The 22778-nt window shown below is 47.1% G+C and overlaps 1 protein-coding gene across 1 annotated transcript in view; it reads left to right on the top strand.

Annotated features, from left to right (window-relative positions):
- XYLT1 (xylosyltransferase 1) overlaps window positions 1-22778 on the top strand; it is a 306267-nt gene that overhangs the window by 255970 nt on the left and 27519 nt on the right. Inside the window, exons 6-8 of the mRNA XM_025416408.3 lie at window positions 2741-2821; window positions 17221-17437; window positions 20821-20997. Of these exons, the coding sequence (XP_025272193.3) occupies window positions 2741-2821; window positions 17221-17437; window positions 20821-20997 (475 nt within the window). The remainder of the gene's footprint in view (window positions 1-2740; window positions 2822-17220; window positions 17438-20820; window positions 20998-22778) is intronic.

Below are 22778 nucleotides of genomic sequence, written 5' to 3'. Positions count from 1 at the left end.
TTACATATTTCCGCAACGACATCCCAAGTGGCTCTGAAGGCTGCCAATGATGGGCTCAGAGTCACCACCCTGAGTCAGAGGAACAGGCGTGATTGAAGAAGCATGTCTTCTAATCATTTCCACGAAAGGCGGAAGGAAATTGTAGAGGCAGGCACAGGTGACGAGCTGTGGGAGCCACTTGGCAAATGACTCCACCAGAAAGGAGGAGTGAGAAGTGGGTGTGGTGGGGAGAGAGAGATTGGCTGGAACTGGGTAAGATGTCAGCAGATTGCAAGCTGTTAATTATCCAAGGAGAACTAAATATTATGTAGGCAATTATAGACAGGCCACTATAAGCAATAATAGGAAAACATGGGCCCCAGCCGAATTGCGAATGTGTGTCCTCTTGAAGAAAGGCTGGGGAGATGGGTTTTAGCATGCTGATCAGGCTTTCTACTGGGAGGGAGAGCGAGAGCGAGGGGGCCAGGGGCCCCCAGGGAGGGGGACACAGGGGTCCCCTCGCCCGCCAGTCCAGCCAAGCCAGGCACACAGCGCTTTGCTTTGAAAGGCAGCTTCACCCCCGGCTCTGGGCCTGGAATCCGCAGCCCCCCTCCCTGGGCGCAACCCCCCCCCCCCCCCGCCAAGATGTCATCTTTTGAGACGATTTCATGTGGAAGCATCGCTAAGTAAATTCGCTAAATGCCTATTCATCCCCATCAGATGGGGACTCGGTGAAGCAGTAAATGTGAAAATGGCCCCAGCTCAGGGCCCTGAAAGGCGCTTTCTGGGGTTGCCAAATGGAGCTGCGGCCGCTGACCCTGGGAGGCCTGAGGCTTCGCGCGCCGCCCCGGCCTGGCCCCTCCAATCCTCCCCCTGAGGCCGCTCAGAGGCCCTGTTTATTATTCCTGCTGCCAGGGACCCATTCAGAGGTTAACTTGTCCCCGTATTCATCAGGACGACAATAATGAACTGTCGCAGAGTGGCGAGGGGTTGGTAAATAGGAACTGCTAAGACGCGGAGATGGAATGGGCCTCTCTATGATTTGGAAAGAGACATCGCTTGCATTTTTTTTCTAACGGGCTGATCTCATTCCCACCTCTCCCAGCAACTTCAAGAGGCCCTCTGCCCACAGCTGCCCAGAACTTGGTATGAGGCGCGCGTGGGCTTTACCTTGCAGCGTGCGGGCAGGGTTGTCTGCACAGGAGGTGCACCGTTTTGCAGACACACGTGGGGTTAGCCTTTTGTCTGCGTCCCTAGGATCCATCTCTGTGCACGTCGGCCGGGCTTGGCTTGCTGCGGATGTACTGGGTCTGCCTCAACGCAGACGCGGGCTTTCTCTGCCACCACTAGAATGGCTCCCAACAAAGCGGTGTTGATCTCAGTAGTAGGATGGGACATCAGCCGTGCTCATTTTCACTGCAGCGTCTCCTAACTGCTTGATGCCCCCTCCACCGGAATTAGGAGTTAGTCAACATGAGTCACCCAATCACAGAACAGGGGCTTGCAGTGGCGTGGCGCGGGGAGTTGCAGGGAACTGGAAGAGGGATGGGGGGGGTCAGACCCAATTGTGGGAGGCGGAAGGAACAAAGTATCTTGCATTTATTGTGCACCTACTACATGCCCTTTAAATCCGCTCAGTTATCTGTTCATTATATAAGCACAGAGCCTACTCTCTGCTGGGCAGCCAGGGGAGTTCAGAGAAGGCCACCACCCGGAGGTTAAATTGCTCGCCCTTGGACGTGGAGCTGGGACCTGTCTCCAGACCTCTCTGCTTCTAGAGCCCAGGCATTGTTTTCTGAGGCACCCACCTGCCTCCCAAGGTCTGGTAGCCCCCATTCTGGTTCCAGGGCCGCCCTTCCTTTCCACTGTCTCCATCCTGTCTCCCACTTTGAAACAATGGTTTTTATTTTACTTCCTTAAGTAGAAATCCCAGGGCAGAGAGGCCTGATGATAAAGGAGCTGTCACTTCAGCACCATTTACCTGTTTGGGTTTATTCAGCAGAAGAGGCGACTGCATTTCTGGCAGATGGAGACCTGTGTGACTGCCTTTTAAAATACTGTCACAGCTGTATGCACAAGTTGATTAGCTGTGACTACACTGCCTGTGCCGAGATTGATGGCGATAAATTTGGGATAACAATGCTGGGAACGACGTCATCTGTTTGGATCATGCCACTTATTTTTCAAAGCGCTCTCAATCAGTAGCCCAGTGGCTATCGAGGACTGGGTATTCATTCATCCAACAACCCTTCATGTAGCTCCTACTATGTGCCAGTGAGGAGCAAGTCCCACTAGGTTCTGTCCTTATGGAGCTTACATTGCAATATAAGCAAATTTAACATCCAGTAATGGAAACAGAGGCATGTGATAAAGGTGGGGGTGGGGGAGGCAGATGCTACTCTAGGTTGGGTGGCCGGAAAAGGCCTCTCTGAAGAGATGACATTTGGCAGGAGACCCGAATGACAATAGCATGCCAGACCTGGAAAGTACAAGGCAGAGTCTCCCAGGTACAGCAGGTGCAAAGGCCCTGAGGTTGCTAAGTACCTGGCATCAAGCTACACACCAATGATTTCATGTTTGCCAAGCCCAGCACTGGGCACTAGAGATTCTAGAACACCCAAGGCACCATGCTTATCCTTAAAGAGTTCACAGGTTATGGAATACAGAGGGTACAAACACACTGATGTTCCTTTTTAATATATGTGTGGTAAGTCCATAGTCTCTGGAGGACACTGACCTTCCTCTGGGTTTGTTTCCACAGGACGAATGACCAGCTCGTGGCATTTCTGTCCCGATACCGAGATATGAATTTCCTGAAGTCACATGGCCGGGACAACGCAAGGTCAGTACATCCTCCCCCTACCCTTGTGCAAGATGGAAATGAAGATCTGGGTGATCATTTTGGGCCTTCCTTCCAGGCTGGTTTGATGCAGCCAGAGGGAAACAGAGGGTGGGAGAAGGCTCAGGTTGGCCTCCGCCCCTTCCATGTAAGACCTGAAGTGGTCTCTCCAGTTAGACAAGGACAGGGATCATAGGAAATGCGTCTCCTTGCGTGATAGCCTTATACACCTTTTTTCTGAGCACTTTCCTGAGTCCATTAGCTCATTACGGCAACCCTTTGAGGTAAGTAGGGCAGCCATTGTTAATCTCCACTTTATTGCTGGGAAGACTGAGGCCTATAGTTTAAATGATGGCCTCAGATCATTGGGGTCTACGATTTGGGGCCATCACTGGTCAGCCAGTCATTCAGCAGATATTTGCCCAGTGCCAAGCACATGCCAGGCACTCTTCTAAAGGTAAACAGGACAGAAATCCTCATTCTCATGGAATTTACCTCCTAGTAAGAAAAAGTGTCACTCCAGCACAGAGTTGACTCCCACCCTGTGCCCGCACCAGTGCCTCACTCTTGCTGCCCCAGACTTGAGTAGGGTTTTGAGGCACCAGAACCCCGATATGAGTCCATTGAGCCAAGCCAAATAGCTTTGAGCCAAGTCTATGGCTCTGTGGCCAGAGATCAGCTCTAGAAGGGATTCAGTCTCGAGCGCCCCCTGTAGGGGAGATCGCAGGATCGGCCTCGCCATCCCAATGGCAAACACCATTAAAAAAAAAAAAAAAATTCCAACCCAGGATCACTCTGACATGCTAGAGACTTCTCTAGCCTTGAACTCAGACCATAACCTGGCAGCACATGGGATCATTTTAGTGCGTTCAAGTGTTTTGTTTGGGCCTGGCATTGTTTTTTGTTGTTGTTGTTGTTGTTGTTCTGCTTTCATTCAAGTGCTTCATTTGAAAATGAGTAGCCCCCTGTAAAAATAGCAATGTTTCCCATGAACATTCAGATTCCAGCTCATCTTAAAGACTCCAGTGTCCACTAACACTGGGCCTGAGTTTTCTCGTTGGAGGCTCTCACCTGGTTGGTAGACAGAGCCTGTGGTCCTCCAAGTCACCATGGTCCTCACCTGCCCACCCCCTTCCCTCCCCAGCCTCCACCGGCCTTTCGGTTTGCAATCTGTGCTTCATGGCTTCTCTCCCAGTGCTGACCAAGGCGTCATTTTGGCTAGCTCTGTAACTCAGTTAGCTTAGTTATCTGCAGCCCAGGGAGGGTCAAAAAGCAAGCAGTGAGCTTCATCTTCCCAGCTCCCAAGATGTAAACCCAGAATCCTTTGTTGTGTCATTTCCTAAATTTTAACTTTGATTTCATCCAGCTGTTTATAGACTGTGCCTGTCCTCCTGATGGCCTGCATTTTTTTATGTTTAAAAGGCACCCCCAGCCTTGAAGATGCTCTGTAAATCAGCACAGATTCACATAAGCATGTTTCAACTGCAAAGCCTAGAGAGGCCTGAAGAGACACAAGAATGATGGCCATTGTTTGTTGTACCCTGCCCCACTGACCCTTTTCCTACAGGATCCAGTCTTAGAGCCACTCAATGCAAATATAAGAACTATTATCCCCATTTGTCAGGAGAAGGAAGGGAGTCTTTGGGAGACTACTGATTTTCCCAAAGAAATCAGACACAACTGGTAAGGGCTAGAATCCAAACCCTCCCAGTTCTATGGCCCCAAAGCCCAGGTAGAGCAAGGTGGAGCTGAACGAGATTCCATGCAGGTGTTAGTTATCAAAACTGGCCCAGATGTTGGTGTCTAGGCCCTTAGGTAGAAACTGAAGACCCTTCTTCCCCTGCCAGTAACCCCGTAATATGTGTTATGTACAAAGTTGTGTCATGAGAAAGGAGCACCCCATAACTTGATAGACTTGGGTCTAAATTACATCCACCCGAGTATTGTTCCAGGCTAGTCAGTATTTATTCTCTGCCCTCTATTTCTAGGCCCTGTGCTTGGGACTGTGGACAGCACAGGGGTTAAAATCATGAGCTTTGAGGTTGTGCCTCCTGGATTCAAGTCCTGCTCTGTAATGTGCTAGCTGCGTTGCATTAGACAGGTGGCTGAACTTCTCTGAGCCTAGACTGGTGGCTTAACCTCTCTGCGCCTGTTTCCTTATCTGCGTAATAGCTATATTAATAGACCTAGAGTCACAGGGTTGAGAGGATTCAGTGGATGCTGCATATAAAGCATGCAGCATTTAGGAAATGCCCTATGTGACGATGGTGATGATGAGGATGTTGACGTCCAAGGCCATGAGAAGCCTAGGACAAAAATATTGCTGAAAAAATAAATAGTGGTATTTGGGCCAAAGTTGTGCCTCTGATGTGTGAATACATTCTGTCTAGTTGATGTGCATCAGTAGTTGACAGGTAATACCCAAATGGCACAGGACACGATGAAGGGTCAGGCTAAGATGTTGATCACACCTCCTCCTAAAACTCAAGGCTCTCTGAACAGAAAAGCTCACGAGTTCCACTGCCCATGAATGAGCCCTTGGCTGGTTTTCTCTTGCTTAGATGGATGAAGGGCACTAATTCAGTATTAATTTCATAGTAAAATGAGTCATCACCTGCCACCCTCTCCTCCTGTCAGTGGAGGCCTTACCTGCTGCATGAGCCAACCTAGACAGTGCACATCTTCTCTTATCCCCGCCCCAGGGTGCAGAGCTGGCCACAGCTTTGGCTCCAGCCCCTGCGCACGTTGTGTTACAAAGCCACTCTTGGTGGCAGATGACAGAAACCCAGCTTAACCTAGACTAAGTAAAGGAAGCTAATGGAAAGAGAAAATTCATGTCTGACTTCACACAGGGCTGAATCAGTCACTTCAAATGATAGCATCAAGCCCAGACTCCATTAGTTTTTTTCTTTTCCTTTTGTGGGTTTGGTTTTTGTTTTGGTTTTGGGTTTTGTTTTGTTTTGTTTTGTTTTGGCTGTTTAATTATTTACTATTATTCCTGGAGAGGGCTAGAGAGAAATAAATACATCAAATAGCCAAGTAGTTCAATGGCAGGATCTTTTTTCTTTTTCTTTTTTAATTGGGATATAATTGACATAACATTGTATTAGCTCCAGGTGTAAGACATAATGATTCGTTGTTTGTATACATTGCAAAATAATCACCCTAAGTCTAGTTATCATCCATCGCTGTGCAGTTACATTTTTTTCCTCGTGATGAGAACTTCTAAGATCTGCTTTCTTAGCAGCTTTCAAATATACAATACGGTATTTTCAACTGTATGTCACATCCCCAGGACGTGTGTATTTTACAGCTAGACATTTGTACTTTGTGACTACCTCCTTACCTTCTGTTGGTTCCAGTTTCCTTTGTGTTGGTTTGGTTTTCTGCCTCCAGATGGTGACCCTCTGCAACTTACTAGCTTCATTTTACAGATGGAAACAGAGAGGTTGAGTGACTTGCTTAAGCCCACACAGGATAGGGCAAGGACTCAAACCCAAGTCAGTGTGTCCCCAGAGCCCAAGCTTGCAAGCTGCAAGTGATGCAGCCTGTCTGTGTTCTGGGCCTGCCTTCCTGCAGTATACTAGGTGGCTTCAAGGTAGCCACTCTGCTTCTCTGGGCTTCATTGTCTCCCTTTGAGAAACAAAAGGGATGAACAAGTTGGTCTCCAGAGACCCTTCCCATTCTGATGCTCTGTGCTCTTGGACCAGCCCTTGTAAAAAACACTGCAACAAGGGCAAAGAGTTCGAAAGACCAAACAATGCAGAGGGGCCAAAGCAAGCGGTGAGATACAAAATAGGCCACGAGGTGCCTCGTTTTTTAATTCCACATGGTTCCTAATTGCAGTGTTGACCTTCTGTGCCCATCTCCAGGCCTTGGCAGCCAATCTGGATTCCCAGCTCCAGCTGCAAAGAGATGGCATAAAGGCAAACGAATATTTTAATAGCTGCCAAATCGGTCCTGACTGTTCCTGTAATTAAATGAAGGGGAGTGTTGTATTCACCGTTTCTCCTTGCTCTCCTCCAAAAATAAAGTAACCAGATACAGCAAAAGACAGGCAGCACTGTTACTGTTCTCCCAGTGAGCCTCTGCAGCATGAACAGAAGCAGGTGACCTAAAGTCCACTGTGACCCTCAATGGACAGGTCCTAGCAGATGTCCCTCCACCCCGCTGGAACCCCTGGCTTCTGCTCAGTGGAGCAAGAGAGAAGTTTCCCAAATATCTGCAGCCTGGAGGTGGGGGGCCCCTGACATGCACCAGAAAGGGAAAATCCTTTCCATCTGCCAGAACAAGGCTTCCTCTGGGACTTTTCTTGCCTCGATCCACCTGGGCTGTCCGGCTGATTCGAGGAGCCCTTGGCTCTCAGGCTGAGCCCAGGAACACAGTATGGCACAGGGTAGGCACCCGACTGCTGGTGGCCTAGCACCTGCGTCAAAATGCTGCCGCTGTCATGTGACAGCCATAGGACTTTTACAAATGGCTTCAACTCTCCATGCTCCTGTCTCCTAGTCTTTATAAAATCCGAACAGGAGGTTCAGACTGTGGAGGACCAAGTGTCCTCCTTGGCCCCAGGAAGACCCCAAGCCAGGTGCTTTCCACCATGTCAGAGAGTTGCTTTTGCTGGCTCAAGGGTCCATGGCCAGTGGGCAGCAGGGTTGGAATTAGAACCTGCTTCACACTGACTTTCAATATGTGTGTTCATTTATCACACCCTGATTAGTGACCACATCAGAGAGGACCTGCAGTTTTATGTTCAGGGGTGCAGATGAAAGAACAAAATTCTAACTTTAATCAGAAGCATCGTTTAAATGCTTAGGGGTGGGAAGATCAGATCCTTTCCTACTTTGCAGGGTCAGCCTATCCCAAAGTGTATTCACGATCCATCAATGGTGTGCAAGATGGTTTCAGGGAGTTCATTAACAGGCATACAGGGAAAGTTAGGTATTGATCGTAAGCGTATCAATGAAAATTTATATAATTAATTTCATGATTTCATGGCTCTTATGCTTAGAATAAGGCCAAGTTTAAAAAAAAAAACACAAACACAAAAAACAGTTGAAGCTATTTAAAGTTGACTTAGAGAAAAATATTAAGGGAGCTTTCCTATAGGTGCTGCATAAAGGACCTGGCACGGAGAATCCAGGCCTGGATTCTAGATGTGTGACCTTGCCTGAGTTACATCACTCATCTGTGTGTCCGTTTCCTTGTCTGTAAAATGGGTACGATGCTAATAAGACCAACCTCCCAAGAGTTGTTATAAGAATTAAATGGATGAATATAGGGATAAGCATTTTAACTTAGAGATGTTGGTGGTCATGATGATGGAGAAAAATCTTGAAAATGGAATATAAATGATTGACATTTTGGAAGCATTTTCTATAATTCTTACAGAAACAACTAGCATTTGAAATGTACGAAAGCTAGACCCATAGGAAACTAAGAGGGGTCCCAGTTCCTAGATCAGAAGTGACATCAGCCAGTTTCTTCTTGTTCTCAGGTCTGTCCCCCCCTGCTCTAAGCAGCACTCCCCCATTGGGCACCAGAAGGGGAGCTAAAGAGCTTCAGCAGCTCCTTCTCTCTGACATTGAACTAATCTTCAGACCCAAAACTCCCTTGATACATAAACAGGCAACTGTTTAGCCAAAAGTTGGCAAATCCATTGAGAGTCTGGCCAAGAACCTCCTCCAAGCAAATCTGCTCTCAGGAGGCCCTTTGGTGCCAACTTGCTTATCAAGAGATGGGCTCTTTCCCCAGCTGTCTTGTAGCACTATGATTGATGCAAGGAGATAATTAATATCTCATTTCCAATGGGGAAAGCAAATTGCATTTCGCTTTTGCTTTTCTTCAATCCAACCAGTGAGTTTATCACTGTTTGCATGTTCACTTTATTTAATCCAATTATAGCAGCCACGTCAAAATAAAGCTTAGCATCACAGCAGCACCCACACAAACCAGTGGATGCATCTCCTTTCTCTGGCCTCCACATGCATTTTGAGGTCAGCTTGGGAACTTTGCTTTTTCTGAAACAATACACATCCAAGTTAGACAAAAGACGAGAAGAAAAGTCTGTTCTACCTCTGAGAGGCCGAGTTTGATTTTTATTTTCTTTTCTTTGCTTTTTCAGTTCCAAGTTTTCTATGAAGTAAGTGTGCATTGCGTTTATAAACAGAACCAAAGGCAGCAAACACTGTTTTTAAAAATGTGTGAAAAGTTGTAGTATGCTAGTTAGCCCTCATTGAACCTTTAGATTCTTGGAAGTACAAGCTGATGTGGGGACCTGAGCAGCATGAAGACCATGGGCCACCAAGTCAGCAAATTCTAGGTCCCAGGATTTGGGCCCCTGACTCTGCATCTCTTCTCAGGCTTCTTCTTTTTCCCCACCCTTGGATGTCAAACCCAAGTCAACTTTCTCCACACAAGACAGTAGTGAGAGACATGCGAAGAGTTTCCTGGGTGCCAGGGACTGTCCTAAATGCCTTACAGCAATTACTTCTTTCAAGTCTCAAAACTACCCTATGACATAAATGTCCTATCAGGCCCATTTTCCAGATGGGGACAATGAGGCAAGATAGATTAAACAGCACACCACTATTAAGTGGGAAAGAAGATGGGAATCCAGGAAGCCTGGCCCTAGGGTCTGCACTCCTAGCCACTGTACTATGTTGATCCCCTCAGCATGTTCATTGCGGAACTTCCCACCATGTCCAGTAGATGATACATTCCCTCCACTAATTAGGTCAGGATCAGCCTCTCCCGTGGTTGATCTACCAGAATGTGTCAGCAAAACTAACCATGTCCCTGTAGCTCTCACTCCATCCATCTTGGCCTCTTCCATTCATTGGGCTCTTGCATATACTAGATCGATCCCTTATAAAGCTCTTGTCCACAACTCCTCAGATGACCAATTCCTTCTCATCCTTCACACGGAGCTTAAATGCCACCTTCTCAGTGAGGCCTTTCCCAACAATCCTCATTAAAGACGCCCCTGTCTCTTTATTTTCTGTCTCTACCCTCTGAGTTTTTCTGTAGAACACTTACCGCAAACAGCTAATTACATGTTAATGTATTTTGTGGTTCTTTGTGTCTATTTACTTAGCTATTAGAGCAGGATTATAGCTGGGTGGCTAAGAGTGCGGAATCCAGAGCCTGATGGCTTAGGTTAGCATCCGACCTTTGCCCCTAACCAGCTGTATGACCTTGGGGAAATGACTTAGCCTCTCTGTGTCTCTGTTCCTTCATTTGTGAAATGAACCCTCAAAGGGTTGTGGTAAAGACTAAATGAGAGAATATGTATTAAGTGTAAGGAACAGAGTCCAGAAAGTAGCAAGTACTCAATAAATGGTAGGTGTTACTGCTGTATTTTCTCGCTCTCTGGAAGAGGAAAGAAGGGCAGGGATGGTGTCCATCTTATTCACCCCCATATTCTCCGCACACATGCCGAGAGTATGGAAGATGCTCTCTAGAGCTGCCTAAGGAATGAATGCCCCAGGGATCCTTGTTCTTCCAGATACTGCAGAGTAGAGGCGTGATAATTGACTTCAGCCCAGGTCAGAAAGGGACAACAGCTCACCCCAGGCCTGAGAGAAAATGGCCAGCAGGGCCCCTTTAGAGCTGCCAGACTAGGTCCCACTGAGCTGGATTTTTGCTGACTTTTAGCATGGGAAGATGATGTATTACTGCTGTTTGGATGGAATTAGAAAGATGGACATGACACTTTGTCATTTCTACCACCAGAACCATGGGCATTGCTTACTGAAATAATCTGCATGGAGCACCTGGGGGGCTCTGTCGTTTGGGCTTCCAACCCTTGGTTTCGGCTCAGGTCATGATCTCAGGGTCATAGGATGGAGGCCTGCATTGTGCTCTACACCCAGCAGGGAGTCCACTTGAGATTCTCTCCCTCTGCCCCTCCCCCCAGAAATAAAAATAAATAAATCTTTAAAATCTCAGGAGATGAAAATCATTTGTGAGGCTTTGGGACTTCTGTCCTTGGTGCTGAAATGTTGTTGCGTTTGTTTTTTTTGTTTTTTTTTTTTGTTTTTTTTTTTTTTTTTTTTGGACATAGAGATGTCATCATAGCTCTGGAGGTGCCCTACTCAAGCCTGTCTACCAGATTGCAGGAGAAAGAGGAGAGGAGATGTAAAATTTTTAAATTTGTAGCTTGATGAAGGAAAATTATTAAGCATCTTTGTGGAGCACTTACTATAGGTTAAGCTCTATGCTAAGTCCTTTATGTATATAATCTCATTTAAACTTCCACACCAACTCCATGAAGTACGTGTTATGATCTCCATTTTCCACATGAGAAACAGTCATTGCATGTTTCAGGTCATTCAAGGTCAGTGGCCCACCCAGCCCTTGAGTCATGTAGTCCAAAGCTTATCCCCCACACTACATGGCTATCATGTGTCAGCACATTCACATAGCTGGCTGATTTTACACGCTGTGGGTTTTCATACTTGTTCCATGACTTTATTTTTTAACTAAAGTGTTTAGGTTGTACTTATGCTAAAGGAGTAATCTGGATTCAGTGACAGATCACTGGACAGGAAAGTGAAGAAGGGGAGACTTTTTCCTAGACTATATGACTTTGGATGTCTTTGAGTCATACATCCTTTCAATGCACTGGGTTTTTTTTTTCCAGTCTATAGAGTTAATTATATTAGCTGATTGCTAAGATTCCTTCTTACTCAAACACACTGCAAAATCTGAGAGGCAGAGTTCTTCCTTTTCGAACTCATTATAGGACAAGACGGTTCTGGAATAATTCCACACTCAATGAGTATGCCGAGATTGTAGCCAGGGAATTAACTGAATTGAGAGACTTCTTCATTGTCTGCCTTTTCTGAGATCAGTTTCAAAGGCTGCAGAAGCTTTCTTACCTGACCTCTTCACACACAGATAAGAATCAGGACCCCAGTCCCCTTCCATCCAATTTTCTTTGATGCTCAGCTGAGTAGAGCTTGGTCCCTGTGACATCTCAGTAGAATCATATTTAGTTATGACTTAGTTCGTATTGTGCCAGTCGAGAAAGTCTCTGGAAGGCAAACCGCCCATCCCTGAAAGCCTAGGAGGTAAAACCAAATGCAATTCATTCTGTTTGCCCTTAGATAGCCTGTTCTGAAGACAGAAGTCCTTGCGAGGTCTGGCAGACAGCCTCTTCCAAGACCAACCATGAGCCCTTTTCTCTCGGATTTCTCATTTCCACACAGTGCCTTTCTGAAGTAGTAGAAGTTTTCAGATCCTCTGTTGGGATCCTTTTACAATGACCCTGACAAATTGGGACAGAAGAAGAATGCAGAGTAGTTAAGAGTTTGCACTGTATTCATCCAGACCTGGATTCAAGTCTGGGACTGCTAGCTGTGTGACTCTGGGGGATGTACTTAGCCTTGTGATTCACTTCATTTGTCTGTTGAATGTACGTTAGAAGAGTCAGATACCTGGTTAGCTAAAGGCTGCTTCTTCCTGATTAAACAACTTCCCTTTATTCACTGGCTCAGTAAATATGTATTGAGCACCAGCTGTATGCTAGGTACTACTCTAGGCACTAAGGCTACAGCTGTGAACAAAAATAGGCAAAAAAACGAACAAAAACAAAAAACCCCTCTACTCTCTTGTCTTGCATCTAAAAAGGAAACAGTAAACTAAATAAATACCTCATATATGGTGATACAAAGTTCTAAATGCTGTGAAGGAAAACAAAGCACGACAGGGTGGTCAGGGATGTGAGGATATGGGGAGGGTGCCATCACTGTGCAAGAAGGAACTGATGATTGCTCGGTTGCTGGGCTGAGCAGTGCTTCCTGGACACTCAGCAAGGACCTTTATAAACCTCTTCTGTCACACTTGCACAGTGGATTCAGGAAGTTGTCAGCACAGCTGTCATGGAGCTCATCCTATAGATGAGGAACCTGGCATTCAGAGAGTCCAGGCAACCCCATATCTCACAGTCTTTGAAAGCAGAGGCAGCCTACATACCCAGGTCCTCTTTCTGTCTGGCCCTTAATCCCACCTGTTGACTCCAGTGCCCCTGCACAACCAAGTTATCTGGAAATGAAACTAGAGAGGAGAGTGTCATTGGTCGCCCTCTGTGTATTGGGCCCAGTGCTCCAATAAATCTGCACTCCACCCTTGACTGCTGAGCTGGCATTGAAGAGACACACCCAGGTGTTTGCCGATTTACCTTGATTTCCAGCCATCCCCTTTCCAAGTGATTGGCAAATGCACTGGGCAGAAAACAAAGTGCAGATCACTGGCCAAGCAGCTGATTCCTTTCCCCTGCTAGATCCCGAGACTCTGGGCCTCAGCCACCTTCTCCTATTCCACAACCCCTCTGAACCCAGGAACCGAGACCTGGGGGATTGTTTGTCTCTGTTTACTCATAATTAACCACAGCATGCATTTGCAGCTTATCAGTTTTCAAAAGCAGTAAATAGAGCAACCAATCTCCCACCCCATGAATTTTTCATTTTGGAGATTACTGCATAAATATTGTATTTGGATATTATGGTCTGGGGCATCACATTAAAATTGCAAGATGATGCTATTCTCCCACATAATGGAACATGAAATTAAAAGGCTGGTCTTTGGAAGGAAAACTTTTGCATGTCCTCACACCTATATTTCATTTCTTTCTCTCTCTGGGTTAGTCTTGGTTACCATGTAAGTTAACTAAAATTTAAAGTTTTAAGTCTAGTTAAGTGTCTGCGATTGGATATTATCATATAATTAGTACCAGCCAGGGCTGAGGTAGGATTTTATTTTCTTTAAACTCGGGGTCCCTTTAACGGACTAGTTTTAGGGCAGAGTTTTGTATCACTGGTATGATACGGTAAGTATATTGAAAAACCTTCAACAAATCACTCCCGGAGAGAACATGGCTTTGCTAACAGCTTGGATTTTGCCCTTGGGAACGTGTTAGGGAAAGAATAAGACCAGGATCTTTGGATACCTGGGTCTCCTGGTTGGCTTGTGTCTTCTGTGTGTCCTCAGAAAAGTCATCAGCCTTCTCCAGGATCCCAGGTATCTGTCTGGAATTCCTGCCCCACACCCTCTTTGTGGGTATAACAGAGTGACTTATAGAATGTCACAGCTGGAAAATGCCTGACAGTTACCTAACCCATGGTTATTAAGACTAGTGGACCATGAGCTGGATTCAGGCTAGGGATATGTTTTATTTAGACAGAAATACCTTTTTTTAAAAGGAATTTGAATGCTTTTCAAAAAAATGCTTTCTCTACTTCTTTGCTGACTTCACCTTTGTCTTATACCCAGCCTGGTTCAGACATTTCCATTATCCATCTGGCCCCTGTAGACATTTAAGTTTACAATCAACACCTAGCCCAACTTTATCATTTCAGCAGAACTAAGTCTGGCACCATCATCAGTGTTTTTATGACACTGTCCTCAGTTCTTTTAAGAATCCAGTGTATGACATCATCGTGCTCAATGAGTGACCAGTGTCTGGGGGCAGGTCCCCTGCTTACGCAGAAGAAAGTACTGGACTTATTAGTGAGATTTCATGCAGTTCCCTCCAATGGATGCAAGTGGATTTGGGAAGGGCCAGCAGAAGGGATTCTCTATAGAGTTCAGCATGTCTAACACAGTGGAACTGTCTCCAGATTTTGTACCCTGTAATGTGGCCATCACAATAGATCCTTCCTGAGTGGCACATGGGTGGCTTAGTTGGTTAAGTGTACAACTCTTGGTTTTAGGTCAAGTCATGAGATCAAGCCCCATGTCGGTCTCCAGGCTCAGCATAGTCTGCTTAAGAGTCTCTCCCTCCCTCTTCCTTTGTTCCTCCCTCTCCTTGCTCTCTCTCTCTCTCTCTCTCTCAAATAAGAAGGAAAAGTCGTTTTAAAAACTCGACCTTTCCTGAGCCTTGCATTGTCCTAGGAACTGTGAGGAAAACAGAGAGAGAAATCCAAGGTCATTTCTAATGAGAGAAGTGTCTACCTAGGGGAAGTTAGGTAGTTGTAATCTGAAGACAGTGATGAGGTCCGCCATGGGAGGTGCAAAGACCTCCAGATACATGATGACGGATGCAGACTGGCTTAGAGGAAAAGGGCTATTTATGGTCACAGCCATGACTCCCTGCTCTATCTGGGCCTGAGAACATTCACATCCATCCTGGTACTGCCAAAAGGTTAAATTGTTGAGGAATCTGTTAGTCAGGACTTCTTCAACTGTAAGTCACGGAATTCCACCTCAGAATGCCCTAAGCACATTACTAGTGAGTCTGGTGTTGAGTCAGACACTGGGATCCAGGGTCTCAAGCAAAGTCATGGAGACTTAATACCTCTCTCTCCCTCCCTTTCTCTCTCTCTCCACATCTCCACCCTTCCCCCTCTCTCCCTCCTTCCTTTCTGTTTACCTCCACTATCAAACAACTTTAATACTCATGGTGACAGGATGGCTGCCAGCAGCTCTAGGCTTACATTCTCCAAGCAAAAATGCCATGGAAGAGCTCTCCTTCCTGGTAGATCCAGCAAAAAAAAATCCAAGGCCCAATCTCAGATTTACCTTCAGTTATACATGGATCCCTGAACCAATGATGGCAGCCGGGCAGATGAAATACTCTGACTGACCAGCCTGATCATGTTGCTGCCCCTGGTGATGGGTGTAGGATGCAAATCCAAGTTAACTGAGAGTCGAAGATAGATAACTGTCCAAGGAACAATCATGGTGTGGTTCCCAGAAAAATGAGGAGTGGATGCTGGGTTGACAGAAACACGGGATGAAGCCTTGAAAACATGCTCAGCGGAGGAAGCCAAACCCCAAGAGGCCACATACTGTATGATTGACTCTATATGAAATGTCCAGAATAAGTAAATCCATAGATACAGAAAGCAGATTGGTGGTTACCCAGGGGCCAGAAGACAGAGGGATGAAGGGAGTGAATGATTATTGGGGGTACTTAAATATTTTGAAACTATATAAAGGTGCCAATTGTACAGCATCACGAATGTACAAACGCCATTGAATTGTACACTTTAAAATAGTTGATTTTATGTTGTATGAGCTGGAGAAGTAGCAAGATCCCTGGGTCAGATCTCTAGACTCTTGGTTCCCAGAGAGTTAAGTAGCTTCTGACTAGCAGGAGCATCCTTCCATGTCCCTGCCTCACCCCAGGCCAGCACAGTGCCTGGCGCACAGTAGGTGTGAAAAATTTTTTTAAGATTTTTATTTATTCATGAGAGAGAGAAAGAGAGAAAGGCAGAGACACAGGCAAAGGGAGAAGCAGGCTCCCACGGGGAACTTGATGTGGGACTCGATCCCAGGATCCCGGGATCACTACCTGAGCCAAAGGCAAATGCTTAACCACTGAGCCACCCAGGGCCCCCAGGTATGAAATTAATACTAACTGCAGAGGAACTTAAGGATTCAGGCCAGAAGGTTTGGTCCTAGATATGCCCACCCTCCCAACACATCTGTTTTACCAGCTCTTTGATCTCTGGTTTCTGCATCTACAAAATAGGAAGTGCCAATTCTGCTCTGCCTGCCTTACAAATCCCAAATATGCATATATACATATGTGTGTATGTATGTATTTATATATACACACACACTCTCTGTAGAGCAGGAGTTATTAATCTGGGGTTCGTGGATAGAATTCAAGGATTCCATAACTATAGCTGGGAAGAAAACTATCTTTGCTTTCACTAAAGTCTAATTAAAATCCAGCTAAGTGTACATAACATACCACAACAGTATGAGCAGTAACTGTTAGGAATCACAAATTTTTGTATCACATTTTGGTTAATGCATATACCTCTAAGTATCATTTATGGTCACCTCTTCTGCAAAATTACAGTAGTTATTAGACCTGCCACAAGATCATATTATCTTATGTGTTTAAAAAAAACGCACATAATTATCATAAATTTGATGTTTAAAAAAATATTTTGTGAATATAATGTGTGAGCCAAATGCGTGAGAATAAAAACGCACAAATTCCTAGATCATAACTTCAGTGGTTTAAAAGATATTTTGTAATCCTACATACTTGGAGGTATGCCTTTAAGAGCATTATTCCGAGACAAGCATCCAGAGGCTGTATTCACCAAACTGCCAAGGCATTCATGGCATGAAAAGGTGATTTCCAAAAGTCCTGTAAAGGAGGAAATAGATATAGCATGTGATCATTGCCGTCTACTTGGGCTGAACACTCTAAGCTTTAGGGTCCTTAGCTACATAATGGACATAATGGCAGTGCCTGCCTCACAGGGATATAGTGACCTGCCTCACTTCTGAAGATCAAGTGACAAACAACACACAGAGCCTGTCCAGGCTCAATACCTGGCACACAGTAAGCACCCGGTACATGCTTTTATTGCCGTGATTGTGCTATTTCATTTGGATTCTGTGCACCTTTGGGCTAACGGCAATCTTGTCTCTCCCAGGTTCATCCGAAAGCAGGGTCTGGACCGGCTCTTCCTGGAGTGTGATGCCCACATGTGGCGCCTGGGGGACCGGCGAATCCCAGAGGGCATCGCTGTGGATGGAGGCTCAGATTGGTTCCTGCTGAACCGGAAGTTTGTGGAGTATGTGACATTCTCCACAGATGATCTGGTGACCAAGATGAAGCAGTTTTACTCCTACACCCTACTTCCTGCTGAGGTGAGTGTCTAGGAAAAAGTCCCTGAGCAGGGTGAGAGCTGGCTCTAGCGTTCAGAGCAAAAGCAGAAGTTGAATTCTTGCTGAAGGTTTGGCACAGTGGTGCTGAGTCCAGTTATGTAGCCTTCTACCCATCCAGATGAAGATGGAGAACTACATTGGCCACCAGGGCCCTTGCTGTCACGGCAGGCCCGCAGTCTCCCTGCAGTCTGCATGGAGGGTGTATGGAATAGACAGACACATGACACTGCCACTTGCAGTCCACACGGCATCTTTGTGCAAAGTAGAAAAGACAGTCCTTCCTCAAAACACTTGGCTCCCATTGGTCATAAAAATCATCATGATATGCTGATTTTGTTAGAACAGGACACTTCACTGCCATTTTCCAGAAAACTTTTATTTAAAAAAACCAGAAACCTCTCATACCTACCATGTTGATGGTGCCCCACCAGGATTGTGCAGTGTGTAACCCTTGCAACTGTATATGCTGGCTTTTTCAGGACCTACCCACAGCCATGTTTGACAGATCTTCCACGGTCACCAATCCTGTAATAACTACTTTTTCAGCATGAAGAATACCTTTCCTAATTTTGAGTATTTTTCTATCATTCCCTGACAGATAGGCAGCAGTGTTGGCCTCATCATTCACAATGGAAATTCCAATGATCCCAAAGACAGAGAGCCAGGGCTTCTGCTGGACCTGTACCAGCCCCCACACTGACAGCCCCTGGGACTCATTTCCTGATGGCTTTTAGGAGCATTTAAAAAGCTCCAGGGAGGCTGTCTCACTTTTCAGGCCTCAGTATGGGGAAGGTGTCTTAGTTAAGACAGCTATAACAAAGCACAACAGATTAGGTGGGTTATAAACAATAAAAATGTACTTCCCACAGTTCTGAAGGCTGGGAGCCTGAGATCTGGGTGCGAGAATGGTCAGGTTCTAGTGAGGGTCCTCTTCCAGGCTGCAGATTGCATAGCGACCATTCTTGTGCTCGCATGCTAGAAGGAACAAGGTGGATCCCCTTTTGTCAGGGCACTAATCCCATTCATGAGGGTTCCACCCTCCTAATCTAATGACATCCCAAAGACCCCCACCTCCCAACACCATCACACTGAGGGGCTAGGATTTCAACCTACAAATTTTGGAGGAGACACAAACATGCAGTCCATCGCAGAAGCCCAGCTGCGTAAGGTTCCAGACCGCTCTGAAACCATACCGGGCTCCATCTGGAAGTGGATGGGGACTCAGTTCTGAAATGTTGCCACTATGAGCCATGAGCCTTCTTCTCAGACCTGCACTGAGGGGTTCTGCATTCAGCTCCCTCACCTCCCAGTCACTTTCATCCTAATTTCTGATCTCACAGAACTCCAGAAGTGGTTCCACTTCTCTAGAGCCCGGGACACCTCTTGTGAGTGATCTACTACCATTTCTTCCTGGCGGTACCCCAGGCCCAGGCTGTGTTTCTAGGCCAGACCAGAAAACATACCCCATTTGATGGCTCTCGCATCCCTCACCAGCATCTGGGGCAGTGCCAAGCTGATAGGGCTGACTGCCCATGTCACTCCAGAAGGATGATGGGCTTCTCCTTACCGTGCCAGGTTTTACTATTCTGCACACACATTAGGTAATCAGCTTTTAATCCTATTTCAGCGAAAATCACCTTTTCTCTCAATGCTGATAACCTCCTCATCCATTATCTTATGAGGAATATCTGTATCATTATGAAAGGACACAGGGCAATTGGTAATTGGGAATTTTTCCCCACTGCTTGATGGAGAATATGTGCTTCTATGGGCTTGTAGACAATTCAAGCTTAAAACCCAGGTTCATGGGCATATGTCATTTAGCAGCCAGGAAGAGCAGCTGGGGGTGGTGGATGGGGGCTTGTTTTGCCCATCTACCCACTGAAATGAGACTTGTTTGGGGCCCCTGGTTGTTTTAATCAAGATGCCCATACTGATGCTGGTATGTCTTCCTCACCCCTGCCCCAGTACACACAGGCACTTTACACTTCACAGCCCTGCCTTGCCCTCCCTTTCCCCAGACTGCCACCAGGAAACCACTTTAGAATAAATCTAAAGAAGATGTGGTCTATATATACAACGGAATATTACTCAGTCATTAGAAATGACGAATACCCACCATTTGCCTCGACGTGGATGGAACTGGAGGGTATTATGCTGAGTGAAATAAGTCAGTCAGAGAAGGACAAACATTATATGGTCTCGTTCATTCGGGGAATATAAAAAACAGTGAAAGGGATTAAAGGGGAAAGGAGAGAAAATGAGTGAAAATATCAGTGAGGGTGACATAACGTGAGAGACTCCTAACTCTGAGAAACCAAAAAGGGATAGTGGAAGGGGAGGCGGGCAGGGGATGGGGTGACTGGATGACAGGCACTGAGGGGGGCACTTGATGGGATGAGCACTGGGTGTTATATGTCAGCAAATCGAACTCCAATTAAAAAATATACAAAAAAAGAATAAATCTAAAGGCTGAGCTATAAATTCATTGCAGAAAGACCATGTATCCCCTAACAGCTTCCCCTAGGGAGCAGATAGCAGGGGAGCATGTATCTGCCTGGTATCTGGGGTTGTTATAAAACAGTGTCCAAATAGAAGTCTATCTGTCTGTCTCTCTCTGGAAGTCTTTCAGAAGCGGTAACCATATCTCGCCTCTCTGGGCTCTGTCTCCACTCTCAGCATTGCTGCTTTCTCACATTCCTAGGAGAGGCAGGTCAAGAGTTTTAGGATTAGCAGAGACCGATGGAGCCTGGTTCAGCACCACGGACAGCGCACAGCCCCAGCCCGCCCCTCCCTGCGTTGTCCTCTGGCTCCCATGGCTGAGGCAGGAGGGGTGCCAGGCACACCAGTCAGCCCTGGGACGGGTACATCCGGGAACCTGGCTTCCTTTAGCCAGGGATGAAATTCCAGAGCATCAGTCTTTGTTCTCAAGCTACCTCAGACTGGAATCCCTTTGCTTTCGGATCTGGCCATTTTGCAAAGCACTTGCCCTTCTGGCCCAGGGTTTTCTGGAAAACTGTCACCACATTTCCTCTGGTTCCCATGTGTTGACATAACCTGAGGGATTTTTTTCCTCTCTGCCAGGCAGACAGAAGATGTCCTGAGTGATAGGAAACATCTTGAGATCAGATTGTAGACTGCTGGGGAAAGACAATTTAGAGAAACGCTCAGGGCGTTAGACTTCCAAGCAGAATTAAGCCACTCTGGACAAAACCTCCCGTGTGCCCTGAGCTGGACCGGGACGGGCGGCCGACCCCCCTTTGCAGAGGGAACCAAGGAGTCTCTGAGAGAGTTCCCACACAGTCACAGGGTTTGGGGGAGGGAGGCTGGAGGAGGTCTCAGGCCGGTCCCTCTCTCCCCTGCAGTCCTTCTTCCACACAGTCCTGGAGAACAGCCCCCACTGCGACACCATGGTAGACAACAACCTGCGCATCACCAACTGGAACCGGAAGCTGGGCTGCAAGTGCCAGTACAAGCACATCGTGGACTGGTGCGGCTGCTCGCCCAATGACTTCAAGCCGCAGGACTTCCACCGCTTCCAGGTGAGCCTGCCCGGCCTCAGATGCCGGCCGAGGAATCTTGTCCTGCAGTTGGCAGCCCTGGCTCCAGTAGTGACAGTGACAACATGAGCAGCAGCCACCATTCATTGGCCACTTTCCCCATATGCCAGAAGGATTCTGGCCATTTTCCCTGTATTAACTCATGAGCTGCACCCCCCCGCCCCCCCGCACATCAACCTTATAAGATAGATAAGCACATAGGGATAGTATTACTGTTATTCTGTTTTAGAGATAGAGAAACTGAGGCATAGAAAGGTCAAAAACAGGCCAGTGTATGTTTCTATGTCCATTTCTCTGTATTACCTTTCTTTATTTTTTTTTTTGAAGATTTTATTTATTTATATGAGACACACAGAGAGAGAGTCAGAGACACAGGCAGAGGGAGAAGCAGGCTCCCTGTGGGCAGCCCAATGTGGGACTCAATCCCAGGACCTCAGGATCACACCCTGAGCTGAAGGGAGACGCTCAACCACTGAGCCACTCAGGCATCCCTGTACTGCCTTTCAAGAAATCCCCTGAAGTGTGTGTTAAAAATATATTTCTGGGTGCAAAGTTGAGCATAGCTAGAGCAGAGTTTCTCCACCTCAGCACTCTTAACATTGTGGCTGGGTCATTCCCTGCTGTGGGTGGAGGGGGGTAGGCGCTGTCCTGCCCATCGTTGGCGGTTCAGCAGCACCCCTGGGTTCCGGCCTCTCGCTCTGGTGTCACACTCCCATCCTGACAGCCAGAAATGTCTTCAGACATCGCCAGATGTCCTCGGGGGGCAAACTTTCCCTCTCTGGCGAGGTCCAGGACTTTTATTTTAGCATGCCACACTGGAAAATTCTGAGGAGCTGCCAGGTCTGGAAGACCATGCTCGGTGAACCTGAAGGAGGAAGGAAGGAAGGACATCTGGATCTCCCCTCCACCCCAGAGAGAGGAGTGGGAGAAGCATCCCTGCACCGCCTAGCAGGTCATGGTTCTGGGGAGAACAGAGGCAAGGGGCGAGCAGTGCTCCCTCTGCTTCCATGAGCCCCAAGGATGCCTGGGTTCCCAGACCTGTTGAGGTGTGAGCACCCCTCCTGCTCCTTCTCGGCCAGCGGCCTGAAAATCTTCCTCTCTCCCCCTCACTGTACCCTGGACCCTACTGCCGAGAGCACAGGCGGTGCCACAAGGTGGTTAAATACGTCACTCTGAGGTCACTAGAGCCACCACGTGGAGATGGTTTGCTTCCTCCCCAGCCACTAACCCAGAGGGTGGGTGGGAGCAGCAGTGCAGGTCAATAACCTAGGCTAAGGTGCCCCCCTCGGACTCACCCTGGCACATAACAAAACTGTCCAGGGGAGGGCATGGGCCACCCAAATGGAGCCTCCAGTCTCTTAGCCTGGCTCCTTAGTGTGCGGTCCACAGACCATGAGCATCACCAGGGAGCTTATTAGAAGTACAGACTCTCAGCTGTTCCAGACGTGCTGGGTCAGAATCTGCATAGAAATAAGATTCCCCAGGTGACGGGGAGCCTATTTATGCTTAAGAAGCACAAGGGTAGGGAGATCTGTTCCATCCCAGGCTCTCTGCAGGGCCCTCTGTGAGTGTCAGCTTCCCTGAGGCAGGCATCATCTCCATTGTGCAGATGGGGAAACTGAGGCACAGAGCAGCTAACCTTCTTGTCCTTGGACACACAGTGGGGTGGTAGGGCCTGGGGGTCCCTCCCAGGTGCTTCCAGTTGCAGACCTGGGCTTTTTCTGCCAGGCCCCACTGCCACCCTGGTTTTGTGCCTACACAGG

Source organism: Canis lupus, chromosome 6, assembly GCF_003254725.2.
Source record: "Canis lupus dingo isolate Sandy chromosome 6, ASM325472v2, whole genome shotgun sequence".
Classification (NCBI taxonomy): Eukaryota; Metazoa; Chordata; class Mammalia; order Carnivora; family Canidae; genus Canis; species Canis lupus.
This window is presented reverse-complemented; position numbering and strand designations above follow the sequence as displayed.